The following is a 16188-nucleotide window of genomic DNA, read 5'->3' as shown; positions in this document are numbered from 1 at the left end:
GGGCCTATCTATATAATCCAGGATAGTCTCACCTCAGGTTCCTTAATTGCATTTACAAAGACTCTTTCTCCAAATTCCGTCCCATCCAGAGGTTTCAGGTATTTAGACGTGGACATTTTTTTCTTTTGGAGACCACCATCGTGGCTCAGATTGTAGAGAATTCACCTGTAACTCTCTACAGGAGATTCAGTTTCAATCCCTGGGTCAGGAAGATCCCCTGGAGGATGGAATGGCAACCCACTCCAGTATTTTTGCCTTGAAAACCCCAGGGACAGAAGAGCCTGAAAGGTACAGTCCATAGGGTAGCAAAGAGTCGGACACGACTAAGCATGAACCCATGTCATACAATGTTTCGGACGTACTTATATGAAAAAATTACTTATTATGTGTCTGAAGTTCATATCTAATTGGGTGTCCTATATTTATCTGCAACTCAGGGTGAAGAGTATGGCAAAGGTCCATGTGAGCCTTCATGACCACAGCCCCTTGGTGTCCCCACAGTAGATTTTATAATCTGCTTTAGTGCCCGTTTCCAATTCATGAAAGCCAATTCAAGACAATTAAGTTTTCTCCAAAGGCCATCCTTCATCAATTGGCAAGAGGATACAATCAACTTGAAATAGTGTGTTTAATCTTTAATTGCTGATCTTGAAAAGAAGTTATTAACAGGGTGTATCCTGATAAGAGGACAACTTGCCTTTTTCTTTTTTAATCTAGTGTAGAACCAGTGGCCCTGAATACCACGGGAGTGGCTTTTCCTTAACAGGACTCTGCCCCTTCCAGAGAGGAGGAGTCAGCCTGTCAACTGTAACAAGAGCTTATAAACACATGTGAACTTGGCACTGAGGTGCTGAGCCAAGTGGGAGACAGACTTTCGTAAGGTAAGTGCTGATTCTGCATGTCTGTATAATGTGTCCTTAGCACAAGAAAAACTGTTTCACGTTCATATGTGCCTTCTTGCTGTGGTTGGGGGACATTCAAGTTGTTTAGTCAATTGCTGTTGGATACAGAAACGTAAAAGTGAAGAACGTAGAAAACTAAGCATGAGAATTTAGATCTGAGAAAAATTAATGATATGAGGGGAAAAGAGAATGGCAGAATTTTAGACGATCAGAGAGTGTGACCAGTACGAGAGGGGAGAGTAGGTGTTTATGCTAAAGCTGCCTGCTCTGTAGACACAGTCGACACACAGCAGGTGTGAATTGCAATGCGGTAATACTATGTGGACTTGGAAACTCAAAATTAAGATTTAACTATAAGAGGAATGACTAAGTGACTGCCAGCAAAACTGGATTTTAACTCAATCTTTGCTTTGACTAGCCAGCTGGCAAGTCCCCCTCTGTCTGTCTTGGAGCTCAAGCAATTCATGGGAAACCTAGAAATTGGCTGGAGCAGGGTTTATCAACCTTGGCCCTATTGACATTTCAAGCTGGGTAATTTTTTACTGTGGGGACCTGTCCTGTATATTCTCTTTTTGTTGTTGTTTTAGTTAAAAATATTTGCTATAGAAATGTACATTGAATTAGGCTTAAGGAATGTACTTAATAACAGTGTTGACATATACATTGATATTTCTTAAAATTTGCAAAGTTGACGCCTCTTAGATACTTGCAGTGATAGTTTAAAAGTTTTAAGAGAAACTGTCACTTCATCAATATGGATGACACAATGAAGATTAATAATGTCACTTTCCCTTTCACTCTGTACTTGTAGAAAGAGCACAGGCTGCGGGGGAGGTTCCTTCCTCATGTCGTGACTGCCCGGAAAGTAGGCTAGAAGATAAACGTGGCTACAGCAGAATCACTGTATTTTACAAATTACCGTGTCCTGGAAGATTACATAGTTTAGTAGGCAGCTGCACCAATCATAGATGTCTCCAACTAAATATCCAATAAATGTGCCTGTTAAGACAAAAGGGCTGTAGGATGAATTGAGAAAGCAGCGATGACATATATACGCCATCACGTGTGAAATGGGCGACAGTGGGAAGCTGCTATACAGAGAGCCCAGCCTGGTGCTCTGTGACCACATAAGGGGGGTGGGATGGGAGTGGGGAGGGAGGCTCACAAGGGAGGGGATATATATATATATATATAAATATATATATATATATATATATATAAAAAAAAATATATATATATATATATATATATATATAATTGTGACTGATTCCAGTTATTGTACAGCAGAAAACAACATAATATTGTGAAGCAATTATCTTCCAATTAAAAATTTTTTATATTAAATTTAAAAAGACCACAGGATTGATGGAAAAAGCTGGATAGAGTGCAGACTGAGGAGTAATGAACCATCACCACCCCCACCACCCCCAACATCAGAGACACCTCTGGTCTCTCGCCAATTATGTGGCACCCTTCCACCTAGTTTTAATAACCAACAGGGTCCTCAGGCGTTGCCAAATGTCCTCTGGGCTGGGGGAGCAAAATCAGCCCCAGTTAAGAATCACTGGTTCATATGACTTTTCAGACTCCTAAACACAGGAAGTCTGGATGTGAAAACTAGGTAATACAGGAGCAGAGAATTAACTTCCAAAAGTAAAGAAATTCACGTGACTGGAAGGTACAAGTCATTTGAATCAGAATGCAGGAGTGAACCATGCTCTTTTACCACTATTACTATTGGGGGTAAATCAAAAGGCTGAGGCAGGAGAGGTTCAGTGAGATCCTGTGAAGGTCCTAGAGTTGTCCAGGGCATGGCAGTTCACAGGGGAAATAAGGTACCTAAGTCTGAAAAGAGAAGATGCTGAGACTGGGATGAGAAGAAGTACTGTGCAAGATGCTACAGAGAGCAATGTTTCGATGGGGATGAGGTTTGACCCCATGAGAGTCACTGGCTTGGAGGCTGAGATGCTATGGCGCTGGGGCCAACCGGGGCAGGTGGGCAGCACCCTCTGCTTTCTCAGCCTGCAGCCTCTGCCCTTGTTCTCACTTGCTTCGCTGAGAGAATCACGGTCCTTGGCGTCGAACCAATTCAAGTGAAGTCATTGCAGGGCTCTTTGTGTGCTGTCAGTTGTCAACAAACCTGTTTTTCCAACTAGATTTCAACCCCTCCAGGGCAGGGACCACATCAGATTCCTCTTGTGTTCCCCACCAGCCATCATTTCTTAGTGCAGCCAACTGCTCAATGAGTGTTAGTTGAGGAGGTTTGAAGGAAACTTGTTGAGAAGGAAATCCGTGGACAGGTCAACCAGAAAGAAGATGCTGAAGAAAGATCAGTGAAGGGACAGGAGGGTGGAGAGAAGGGTACTGAGTGGGAGCCCCTGGACTCCTGCTACAGAAAGGGGTGGGCTTCCCATTGCCATGGCTGGAACCCATCCAAAGGGCCTGGGTAGGGGGGCAGAAGATTCCAGAGAGTCCAGATCAGGGAGTGAGTGGGAGGGAAAGGCCTGGGGGAACGGAAGGCAGGGTGCATGGTTCAGGGACAGAACCAGGGGTCTACTTCAGTCTTAGGGTTTCAAAAGGCTGTGCCAGACTTCGCTGAACCTTAGCCAAAATCTTCCTGTAATCCAGGTTAACTAGTCAGTGAGCATCACTGATCTTTCACACAAGACAAATAAAAAGAGAACCAGTATATCAAGTAGTTGACAGAATCTGGATATGTATAAAATCCTGTTCCTACTAGAGCTATAGGGGCTGAGTCGACTTAGCACAGCAGAGCATAGCATGAGAGCTGGAAGTTAAGAGGGAGATACCAGATAGACAGACACACAGACAGAAGCCTCACGTGCTCCCCAGTGTGCTCACTCACCCATCTCCCAGGAACTGGGAGCAGGACGGAAGCTGGATTTGCTGCTCCCTATTATGAAGTTTTTATGCCTTATCTAATTTAATTTCCTCAACAGCCCTCACTAGTAGACATGGCTGTATTTCAAAAGAGAACACTGAGGTACAGAGATTAAACAACTCCCCTGGGTTTATTTATCTTTTAAGGAAAGGAGTTGGGCTTTGTTTCTGAGCCTTTCTCTCTGCTAAAAAAAAAACTGTCATTAGGAGCCCCCTCCCACCTACTCCCTGAGATACAGCTCCTTTAGTTCACACTGGAATTATCCCTAGACACATTCCTTTTCAGAGAATATAAGCCTACGTCCTTGTGAAGGTCAAATATAGTGATACTAGTGCTCAGGATACTCACAGTAAGTCTCTAAGGTCTGAGGTAAAGTAAGTTATGTTTTTATCCATTTTTCCTTATATCAAGCCCCTAAGAATCAGCTAACAGAATTAACGTTGCCTTCTCTCCCATTGAACTGTTAATTGGCCAAAGGATTCTGAATGGGGAACAAACTAATATCGAGGGTCTCAGAGAGCAGCAGAGAGGAACATAAGCATTACCCGGTTGCGGGGGGAGCCCCAGACCAGAATTCAGAAGATGCCTTCAAAGGACCCCAGTGCTCACAGAGCTCTTTGAATTTGAATTTCCTCTTCCCGACAATACGATACTAGAAGCTGTTTCCGGGGTTGTCCTGAGGGTGGACACACTTGCTAGACAGTGAGTGTGAATCGGGAACACACGTGTGTGACTGATGGCAAGTCACTGAATCTCTCTAGCTCTCATTTTCTGGGAGCCAGGAAGTTTATATCACGTTTGCCCCAGGCTTCAAAAGGTGAAGAAAGCTACTTATAAGAAAGATATGATGAAGTATCGTGTAAGTTAAAACTTCATTTCCCTTAGTAATGTGATCCTTGGTCACTGGATAAGGGAGCTTAGTGTGAGGAGGATCTGTGACCTCCAGTTCACAGCGACACCTTTCTCAGAATTCTGCTGAATCACAGCTCCTCCGTTGTCCACAATAAGTACAATATACACAATCTCCAACTTCAAGATGGACAAGTTAAGTATGTTTCTAAGGAATTCTTTATTTTGCAAAGGTTAGACCATTGATCTCACATTAATAATGTGGATATGTAAATAAAAAAGTAAACCAAAACTAAATAAATTTTTTTAACTGTGGATTTTGAAAACATTTTATCTAAAACTCAAGTTTTCATACTTTATCTGCTAAAGAGAAGTATATTTTTGTCCCGAACTCCTCAACAAAAAGTTGCAAGATTTTAATATTTCCTAAACAGAGCTGGGATGTGGATAGAAAACGCAGCTGTTTCTTCCTATGTTCTGGCTTTGGGTTCCTACTTTTAGTAAGTCCTGTATGTTTCTATTCACTCCCATGAGAGAACAATTGGTTTGGTCACAATGTTTGAGTTTTCCTGTAACATCTTACAGAAAAACCCAAAAGAACTTTTTGGCCAACCCAACAATTTCTGTCCATTGTTGGAGCCTTTGAGTTTCATTCTCTGGTTCCCTGCTATGTCCACTCCACACACAGGCTGCTGAAGTCTAGGGGCTTTCAAACTTCACTGACCTGAAAAGAGACAAGTATCTCTTACCAATGCCATGACCAAATGCGTGTGCCCACGTGCTTTCTTCTACCCGAACATACAATGCACGCATAGCTGAAATGAAAAACTCATGAAACAATGCTTTATTTTAAAAACTGGAAAGTTTCAGAGTCCACTGAAGGATTGTCATGCCTATTTTGAAAAATGTTAATATGAAAAATGAAGCCAAGACTTGGGTTCATATAGATATGGGTTTGAATCCCAAGTTTGCCACCTACTTTGTGCAAGTTACCCTAGAAATCTCGGTATCCCCAACTGCAAAATGAGAGCAATGGCAACTTCATAGCAGGTGACTCTTGTAGGGTTAAATGAAGACAAATTTGTGAAAATGCGCAGTGCATGACAGACATAGGACAAATGTCAGTTCCACCTAGACTGTACAGTTAATGCAGTAACATCCCTTTCTCTAGATACAAAATGTACGAATAGAGATAAAATAGACAATTCCAAGAAAATGGAAGTATTTGGCATCCTGTATCTGTGGAAAGAATTGGGATCTTTTGAACAACGGTTAAGCAAACTGAGCTCTAATTTCAGCTTTTGAACAAGTGCAGCATTATAGCCAATGAGCTGAACATGGACTCTGTCTCCTCCTCCTCCTCCTCCTCCTCCTCCTCCTCCTCCTCCTCCTCCTCCTGTCTGTGAAGTCCTCTGGCTCCAAGGCCCCCCCTTCCCAGGGCCTACATATGTGTGGGTTCCTGCCCTGCCCTGGTTTTAATCCTGGGTGTGGATTTCCATGAATGTTATTTAAGCTCTGGGGTCCATTTCATTAACTGAAGAATGGAGATAGTTATTTCATGGGATTCTTGTGAGGATTAAAGATACAATGTATTCAAAGCAGTCAGCATTCAGTTCAGTTCAGTTGCTCAGTTGTGTTCGACTCTTTGTGACCCCATGGACTGCAGCACGCCAGGATTCCTTGTCCATCACCAACTCCCGGACCCTACTCTAACTCATGTTCATCGCGTTGGTGATGCCATCCAGCCATCCCATCCTGGGTCATCCCCTTCTCCTCCCGCTTGCAATCTTTCCCAATATCAGGGTCTTTCCCAATGAGTCGGTTCTTCGCATCAGGTGGCCAAAGTATTGGAGCTTCAGCTTCAGCATCAGTCCTTCCAATGAATATTCAGGACTGATTTCCTTTAGGATGGACTGGTTGGACATCCTTGCTGTCCAAGGGACTCTCAAGAGTCTTCTCCAACATCACAGTTCAAAAGTATCAATTCTTCAGTGCTCAGTTTTCTTTATGGTCCAACTCTCACATCCATATATGACCACTGGAAAAACCAGCCTTGACTAGATGGGCTTTATTGGTGGTCATAGCTTTTCTTCCAAGGAGCAAGCATCTTTTAATTTCATGGCTGCAATCACCATCTGCAGTGATATTGGAGACCCAAAAATAAAGTCTTTCACTTTCCATTGTTTCCCCACCTATTGGCCATGAAGTGTTGGGACCGGATTCCACGATATTAGTTTTCTGAATATTGAGCTTTAAGCCAACTTTTTCACTCTCCTCTTTCACTTTCATCAAGAGGCTCTTTAGTTCTTTTTGGCTTTCAGCCATAAGGGTGGTGTCATCTGCATAGGTGAGGTTACTGATATTTTCCCCGGCAATCTGATTCCAGCTTGTGCTTCATCCAGCCTGGGATTTCACATGATGTACTGTTTATATAAGTTAAATGAGCAGGGTGACAATATGCAGGCTTGACGATTTGGAACCAGTCTGTTTTTCCATGTCCAGTTCTAACTGTTGCTTCCTGACCTGCATACAGATTTCTCAGGAGACAGGTAGCATTGGGGCAGGAATATTAGGAGTTTTGCAATAAATACTAGTTCTCTAATCTTTTTCCTCCCTGACACCCACCCATGCATCCATATCACAGACTCACCTCTTAGCCTGCCAAAAAAATCAGATTTTACCCAGCATAGACTGGACAATGGTTTGGTGGAATTTCCCACAGGTGGCTGTTGAGAGTGGGAATTTGGGCTAAGGAAGACGTTCCAGGGACTCTTCCAATTGCCCTGAGGGAGGCCGACTTTTCAGCATAGTTGGTGCTGTTCAGCCATGTATCATAAAGGCGTTAGATTCTATGCCCATGTATCATAAAGGCGTTAGCTTCTATGCTTTTATTCTTTGTTCATTCATTGATGCATTTGTTGGTTCATTAAGGGCTACAGGAACCAAGAGACTGCACCATGGCAGGGAAGCCCATTCTTCACTATTTCAATGGACGCGGCAGAATGGAGTGCATTCGGTGGCTCCTGGCAGCGGCTGGAGTGGAGGTAGGTTTCATCTCCAGTTGGATCTAAATTGACCGTGGGTGCCTAGTCAGTCACTCAGTCATGTCCAACTCGTTTCGCTCCCATAGGCCAGAGCCTGCCAGGCTCCTCTATCCCTGAGATTCTTCAGACAAGAATACTGGAGTGGGTTTCCATTTCCTACTCCAGGGAAACTGACCATATCAAACTACTTTTCTCACAGAGGAGATTTTCCTTATTAAATGATCTGCTAAGAATTTTGCTTTAAAAACATTTATTAGGGATTAGATTAAGAGATTTTCATTGATATTTCTTCTTCTCAAGGACAATAGAAAACAATAGAAAATAAATTTGTGTTTTTATTTGTTTTTGGCTGTGAGGCTTGCAGGATTTTAATTCTCTGACTAGAGATCAAAAGCAGGCCCACAACAGTGAAAGCCCATGTCTTAACCACTGAACTGTCAGAAAATTTCCTGAATTTTGATTTTTAAAACTGTAAAATATTTATTACATTCATGCAACAATTAGAAATATGAATATTAAATGTCAATTTATATTAATAACTATTGTTAATATGTCAGGCATTTTAATGTATTGTGGTCAGTTTTAAAATAAGTTTAGTGAACTAGTAATATACCATGAAGTATTTAAAGATGAAATATATAATATCTGGGATTTGTTTCAAATTATTACCAGGGACAGGGGGTAGGCATATGGATGTCTTGGGATTGGGTTGAGCCGATAATTACTGAAGCTGGTAGAAGTTTACAAGGAGCATCATTGTATTTTTTATTTTGTGCATGCCACGAATTTCCATAATAAAAGACAAAAATATACGTATTAGAAGATAAATGTAATTAAAATTAAAACATAAACCAGAAATATAGAGCAATGCAGATTGTAGCAAACTGCCTGTTGGATTTAATGCATTCCCTCAGCAATGAATTTGTTGGGCACCTTGAAGTGCCAGGTTTCGTGCCAGGTCCTAGAGATACATGAATCTTCAAGACCGACACAGTCCCTACCCTCAGGCCACTTGCACTCTAGTGAGGATGCTCACATGTATGTGGGTGATTAGAAGAGGAGTGGGAGCACCTGTAAAAACTCCATAGTCTCAGTAGTAAATGGATAGGCTTCTGTGGAACTCTGCTGAGTGCTGCCCTCTAGAGGTGTCACTCAGAAAAGCACTTCTCAGCCCAGGTCAGAGGGAGCCAGCAACTCTGTGAGGGTTTCCTGGAGAGGAAGTCATGGGCAAAATTCAGAGATCTGGTCCCTCAGCGGAGACCAGTAAAGGAGGGCTTCAGGTGAGGTGGCGTCCTGCAAAGGGAACCTCTAGTGTGCTCCCTTAGCTTCCTAAAAACATGTTTACCTAAGCCTCAGATTATACTCTCTCGATTGCTTCAGGAATGCAGGGCACATTAGCTTGGTCCGTTTTCAAGTGTGTAAGGAAACAAGTACACAGAAAATTCCAACACTGCCATTCCAGGTGGTTTCATTTCTATAAATCAACAACCAACATTTTTCCCTGCGGCTCAGCCTTGGGGTTCAAGGATGTGTTCCGAGTCCCTGGGAGGGATGAGTTCAGCACAGGACGGTGAAGAAGGGGGAGACAATGAGAGCATCCAGGCTTCCTCTTGTCCAGCCCAGCCTGAAGGAGGAGAGTGTGGGGCTCGACTGACCAAAGAACGTTGGAATTCTGGGTTCTCTGGGCCCAGAGCCTGATCCTCACAACCCCATTCATCTTCATCAATTTCACAAGAAACAGCTGACCAGCCAGCCCCTTCTCACAATAACTACCCATCCGTCACCTCTCAGGGTTGTCTTGAACTGGGTGCTTTATAAATTGTTGCCCACACACTCACTATCTGTATGGTCTCACCCTATGGGATCATGTCAATCCATAATAAACTACTCCAATGAGTCAGTTAGAAATCCCCAATTCTCAAACTTTTCACAATCAAGACCCTTGTTTACAATAAAAAGTTGAAAGGAGGGAGGTAATATACAGCAGAGGACCCTGGTGGCAGCCTCTTGGGGGTCAATGGTTCCATGGATACACCATACTTGGGGACACCCCAAAATCCTGTCCTGATCTCACAGGGAGAGAAAGGCTTTCCAGGTACATTAAAACTCCATAACTAGAACTTCCCAGTCCCTTCCCTCCAGTGATATTCCCCTCCCCCCATATCATTACCTAATCACTGACAGAGGTGGGGACAGGGCAGAGGTGAATTAACCTGCAAAATAAGCAGTTACTTGCTGCAACCCACGCTTTTATCTTGGTGGCTCTAATCTAAATCTCCAAATGGCCTTGATCACTGTCCTCTGTGCACCGGCCGAACTTGGAAATCCTACAGTGTCCACAGTGGGCACCAGACACAGGCCATGCAAGTTCAGCAATGCTATGGAATAAAGTAACAAAAACTTATCGCTTCTTTCTGCTTTTCAGTTTGAAGAGAAATTTATAGAAAAACCAGAAGACTTGGATAAGTTAAAAAATGGTAAGCCCAGGAACTAAATTCCTCTGATGGGAGTATCCAGTAGAAGTCTTAAGTTGAGGTTTCAACAACACCAACGTGCTGTGTGTGTGTGGTGGGAGTGGAGTTAGTAGGGCGGGAGAAATATGGTTAAAGGTAAGAGGTAGGTCTCCCTGAAAATGTCTTGCAACTCACTCGGAACTAGGAAGGGCTGGAACTCAAGTGTTTGTTAAAGGAGCCAGCCCCAGTGCCTGTGAATGCTTCTCTGCCTTTCTGCATCGTGAGTGACCACACAGTGCTCCCACCTAAGGTCAGGAAAAGGTGAAGATCTGAGAAAAGAGGGGAGAAACGGGTCCAGAAGTTGCTGTGAGTCCGGGTTTGGCAAAGTAACATCCTAGCAATAATGTAGATTCCGTGAGCAGAGAAAGGGCAAACTCTCTGAAAACATGTCTTATGTGTTCCGAGATTTTTCTCTGGAACTTCCATTAAATGGCATCTGGTTGGCACACTTGTTGCAGCCTCTTCCAGCTTCTTTCTAAAACATACATGAAGACAAATCAGCACAGATTTACAAGGGATCGCCCATATGTCTGAATGGGAAATTAAAAGATAAATGAAACAATAGGATAGAAAGTAAAAGGCAAACCAAATGCCATCCTGCTTAAGCCTACCAGGTCATTTTAGTGTTTCACTTTATATCTTCAGTTATTTCAGCAAACATTTGTTCATCTTAAAAGGGTGCAACATATCCAACATTTCACCATTCTTTTTTTCTTTCAAAAGATGGGAGTTTGATGTTCCAGCAAGTGCCAATGGTTGAAATTGATGGGATGAAGCTGGTGCAGACCAGAGCCATTCTCAACTACATTGCCACCAAATACGACCTCTACGGGAAAGACATGAAGGAGAGAGCCCTGTACGGTAGTTTTTAGTTTTATCGTCACAACTAATAGTAACAACTTAGGTCCTTCCCAGACTGAGCAGGATCAAGGCAAGGCATCATGACCAACAGGATGGTATAAGCCTTGTGGGGCATCACTGAGTCCAGTATAGCAAAGACCTATGAGTATGAGGGAAGAGTAAATCAATTTGGAGTGAAATTAACTGCCTATGGAAGAGGATACCGTCCATGGATATAGCACAGTGACATGGCTGGTCTGTGAAGCAAAGAGGATGGTAGAACCAAGACTCCAGGGGTTCAGGCTTGTTTGAACTGGACACCCACCAACAGCCAGAGACAAGGGACAAAGCATCTGAGTGTCTAGAAGATAAAGCTTAGAAAGGGCAGGATCTAAAGAAGTTGGTTCTTGAATTCCAAAAATTCTAAGAATGATGACCAGAAACTTAATTTATTAAACCTTTACATGGACTGGCCACTAGACAAGGGTTAGCAGAGGTTGAGCTCAATATGGTAAGCTTACATCAAGCATTTCGACATAGTTTTAGTCAGCTAGATTTTTCAGTACAACTATATCCTGGGGGTGAGGGGTATTCTCTCTGTTGTGATGGGACTACATGCTGCTGCTGCTGCTAAGTCGCTTCAGTCGTGTCCGACTCTGTGTGACCCCATAGACGGCAGCCCACCAGACTTCCCCGTCCCTGGGATTCTCCAGGCAAGAACACTGGAGTGGGTTGCCATTTCCTTCTCCAATGAATGAAACTGAAAAGTGAAAGTGAAGTCGCTCAGTTGTGTCCAACTCTTTGCGACCCCATGGACTGCAGCCTATTAGGCTCCTCCGTCCATGGGATTTTCCAGGCAAGAGTGCTGGAGTGGGTTGCCATTGCCTTTTCCAGGGACTACATGATTGAAATTAAAATCTTATAAGGAACTTCCCAGGTGGCGCTAACATTAAAGAACTTGCTAGCAATGCAGGAGACATAAGAAACCTGGGTTTGATCCCTAGGTCAGGAAGATCCCCTGGAAGAGGGCATGGAACCCATGCTAGTATTCTTGCCTGGAGAATAATCCCATGGACAGAGGAGCCTGGTGGGCTATAGTCCACTGAGTCACAGAGAGTCGGTCATATCTGAAGCGACTTAGCACTCAAGGAGCTACTGCAGTTACTCTAAAAGTTAAACATAGAGTTACCATATGACTCAGCAATTCCTTTCAAGAGGATTAAAAACACCCCCACACTAAAATTTATACTCAGAATTTCATAGCAGTGTTGTTCATAATCAATAATTGGAATCAACAAAAATGCCCATTAACTGATGAATAAAAGAACAAAAGTTGGTACATCCATATAGTAGGATATTATTTGGACATGAAAAAGGATGAAATGTACAATCTTGAGAAATTCAAACAAAACCAGAGTCTTGCAATTGTATGTGGAGTTATGGAACCAGGTTCTATGGGAAATGACTGGAGAAAGTGCTGGTGTTGGGACTCTAAATGGGGCTGGTGTTCTAACAGGATGACAGAGGAAGAGGGATGTGACTGCGACTGAGGTGCCAGGACTCTGTCTGGACATGACTGAGGTGGTACTAATGCATCACACCAACCATGCTCAGACCATGTCATGGCAGAGATGGCACACCCAGGTGTGGTCCCAGTGGTTACCTGCACTGATTCCACCCGATTCTCTCATGCCTGTGACTGTGGATGGGCCACTGATATGCTCTGTCCCTATTTTTGGTCATGTGTACAACAAAAAGATTACACATATGTTTACCTTGATGGCTTGTTCTAGAAGGCTAAAATTGATTTTAAAAAACAAAGCTAAATCACTGGTGTAGAAAAATGCACCCAATGGAGGAGAATTACTTTGCTACCTCTCAATGTCTCATTCTTACCCATTCCAAAATCTAAGGCAGAGACATTTGACAATTTGGTTACTTTATCTTTTCAGGATTGATATGTATTCAGAGGGTGTGGCAGATTTGGGTGAAATGATCATGCATTTGCCACTGTGCCCACCTGCTGAAAAAGACGCCAAGCTGACCCTAATCCGAGAAAAGACAACAAACCGTTATCTCCCTGCATTTGAAAATGTAAGTGGACTTTTCAGCATTTTTGGCAGTGAGGTCAGAGGATGAAGAAAAATAGTGCCTGGCTTGGCCAGGGCATTAACCTTCACCTCTGTGAGCCTTTCTAAATACTAATGTAGTACTCTGAGTCTCAGGGCACTTTATAAAAATTGAATGTGTAGAAGAATTGTACTAGTTTTACCCAAGTTATAATTTTTCAGCCAAATTTCTATTTACTCAAACCCAGTCTGGAATTCTCTACTCAATGGAATTTCATGGTTATACTTAGAGCTTGGGCTATGGAAGCTCTGAGAGCCACAACTGGAGCCTGGAGTAGATGGATCCTCAGAACACGGTGCAGGGGCCTTGATTCAAGAAGAGCATGATGTCAGCAATACATCAGAAAATATTCTGGTGTCCTGTGTAGGGAGACATGAGACCAGCGGCCCGTCAGGAGAATGTGGTAGTGTTTTGGGGATGATTGACATGTATCTAGATAGATATGGAGGCCGTGGGTTGGAGAGAAAGAGACAGAGGAGAAATTGTTCAGGAAAAAGTAATCTAGATATTTTGGGACATGACTCTCAGACTTTTGAAGAAAGTGAAATAAAATCAGTGAAGTAGTGTTCCATCATTATGCCTAGTATGTATTTTAGTTTTTTCTGTTTGAACGTTTCATGATCAAAACTACCTGAAATCAGGCTCAACTTAAAGCATGAACCACCCACCCCCTCAGAAAAAAAGATTGTAAGACCAGGCAATGAGAGCAAAAGAGATGAGAAGGAACACAGAGTCCGCATTAGTTTGCTCAGAGTGGTAGAAGGCTGTCATGAAGATGGAGACACTGCCCAAGGATGAGGGAGAGAAGGACAGAGAGAGATGGATGAAGGGTCACGTTGCGGAGTTCACGGCTGCACACTTGAGGGTGTGCAGTCCACAAAAACATGGTGCAGACGGTGCTAAGGCCTTGGCCCCGTGGAAGAAGAAGTAAGGCAGCCACAGCGAGGAGGGAACAGGAAAAGGGAATGGTGGTCTGCCTTCCACTGGGGATGAGGAGGGAATAGCAAGAACCTGCCTGGCCCGTCCCTGAGTTGGAGGGAGCAGAAAGTCTGAGGTTCCCACCCGCCCAGCGAGGGGCAGAGGGGGACGTGGGGCTGGGTGAGGGGCAGGGGAGGGGCAGGGGTCCAGCCTGCCAGGACCTGCATCCCTGATCTGACCCCTTTATTCCCCAGGTGCTGAAGAGCCACGGACAAGACTATCTGGTGGGCAACAAGCTGAGCAGGGCTGACATCCACCTGGTTGAACTTCTCTACTATGTGGAAGAGCTGGACCCCAGCCTTTTGGCCAACTTCCCTCTGCTGAAGGTGAGCTCTCCCACGGCCCTGGGGGCCAGCCACACCCCTACTCGGCATCTGCTCTCTGGACCCTGGGACTGGGGTGCTAGGGTCCCCATCCCTGTCCAGACTCGCTGCCCCCCGGTTTCCTCAGTTCACTCCAAGGCCCTGGTCTGGAGTGTGGAAAGAATCTGTCAAGCCAAGGACATCGGAGGTGGACTCTGCCCCACAGAAAACGCCCTGCCTTTTACCAGGAGACAGACCCAGGGCTGGATCTCTCTTGGCCCCTCTTCCACTTCAGCCTCTGTCCTCATTTCCTCTTCGCTCCCCTCTGTCCCACGTGTGTCCCTCTTTCCCTGAGTCTGTCTGAGTGGGTTTCCTACCATCTCACTTCTTCCCCTCAGTTCCTGATCCTTCTCTCACACGTTGATTTCTCTGTCCCCGTTTCTCTCTCTGAGGGCAGATGGCCTCCGACTGACCTCACACACGACCTTTCATGTTTTCTGTCTTCAGTTCCAGCCCCGTGTCCTAGCTCTTCTTGTCTTGACATCTGGAGCCTTAATCTGTGCTGATATCTGACACACTCCTCTTTGTTACACTGCATTTGAGGGTGAACCCTTCAGGATTGATGTGTAGGAAGATCGGGAAGCCGAATGGAGTGTTACACTAAGACCTCTCTGGGGAGAACACTTCTGGGCTGTCCCCTTCCTATCTCATGGGCCTCCTCCTAGTGCTGATGGATGGGCCTCGGCTGGCCCTTGTCTAGGAGGGTCTCAGAGTCACTTCTGGCCTGCGCCAGTGACAGGGCTGCTCTTTAGCTGCATTCTGAGCTGTGCTCTCATGCATTGCAGGCCCTAAAAGCCAGAGTCAGCAATCTCCCGGCCGTGAAGAAGTTTCTGCAGCCCGGCAGCCAGAGGAAGCCTCCCACAGACGAGAAAAAAATAGAAGAAGCCAGGAAGGCTTTCAAGTTTTAATAAAGCTGGCGGCTGGCGGGGCTGTCTGGGACAAATTTGAAATTTTCTAACAATGAAACAATAAAGCTCCTGTGAGCAGATTTACTTCCAATGTGTTCTTTTTTCACTATGATCTCCTTCTCGCCTTCAAGGTTTGGAATTAAAAGACAAATAAGAACAAGAAACAGATTATATATTCCCTTAATATTTTGCAAGGATCATCCTATAACATCTGTCACGTAGCCTATCAAAGAGAAAAGTGTAACAGTTTATATCTGACAGTCAGGTTTTCTCAGGAAAGAGCTACCTTTCTGGGGTCATGGCAGAAAGACATTTTGTTTAATTCTTTGAGAGATAATTTCCATCTGATAATAAAAATGTCTTTGCTTATGCATTTTTGAACAACTCTTTTGTCTATTGTGGGCCCTCCAGTGTTCTGGGAGGTGGGGAAATAATGAGAACCCAGTGGACCCAAACTCTGTGCTCAGGGGACCCTGCTGTGGCCGATGGTCATCACAGTTCTGCTGCAAGAGGCTCTGTGGGGCTCTGCACAAGGGCCTCACCCGCATTTGACAAGGTCCCCAAGATCAGACCTCTATGACACAGGTGACGTGTGTGAATTTGATGTGAATGAATATATATGACGTCATTTCCCCTGGCCTCTCATGGAGCCAGGGAGCCTGGATTGGCTCTGCAGTGAACACTCCCCAGGAAACCTGGCCTTCAGAGTCTCGGGTTCTCTTCTTCCTGGAGTGAGCTGCCTGCCTCACCCTCACCCCGG

General features: G+C 44.3%; 1 protein-coding gene across 2 annotated transcripts; it reads left to right on the top strand.

Moving 5' to 3' along the window:
* The first annotated feature begins 844 nt into the window (after positions 1-844).
* LOC138097894 (glutathione S-transferase A1) lies at positions 845-15706 on the top strand. 2 transcript variants are annotated; one of them, XM_068994119.1, is made up of 7 exons: positions 845-881; positions 7585-7697; positions 10123-10174; positions 10934-11066; positions 13003-13144; positions 14353-14484; positions 15306-15705. In XM_068994119.1, exons 2-7 carry the CDS (start codon positions 7611-7613, stop codon positions 15426-15428), a joined length of 669 nt encoding a protein of 222 aa, XP_068850220.1. In that variant the 5' UTR covers positions 845-881; positions 7585-7610; the 3' UTR covers positions 15429-15705. The 2 variants fall into 2 exon arrangements, with proteins under 2 accessions (XP_068850220.1, XP_068850221.1); XM_068994120.1 differs by having other exon boundaries at positions 860-881; positions 7593-7697; positions 15306-15706.
* The last annotated feature ends 482 nt before the right edge of the window (positions 15707-16188 follow it).

The sequence above is a fragment of the Capricornis sumatraensis genome, chromosome 22 (genome assembly GCF_032405125.1).
Source record: "Capricornis sumatraensis isolate serow.1 chromosome 22, serow.2, whole genome shotgun sequence".
NCBI lineage: Eukaryota > Metazoa > Chordata > Mammalia > Artiodactyla > Bovidae > Capricornis > Capricornis sumatraensis.
Note: the sequence above shows the minus strand (reverse complement) of the source record. Positions and strands in the feature narration are given on the sequence as shown.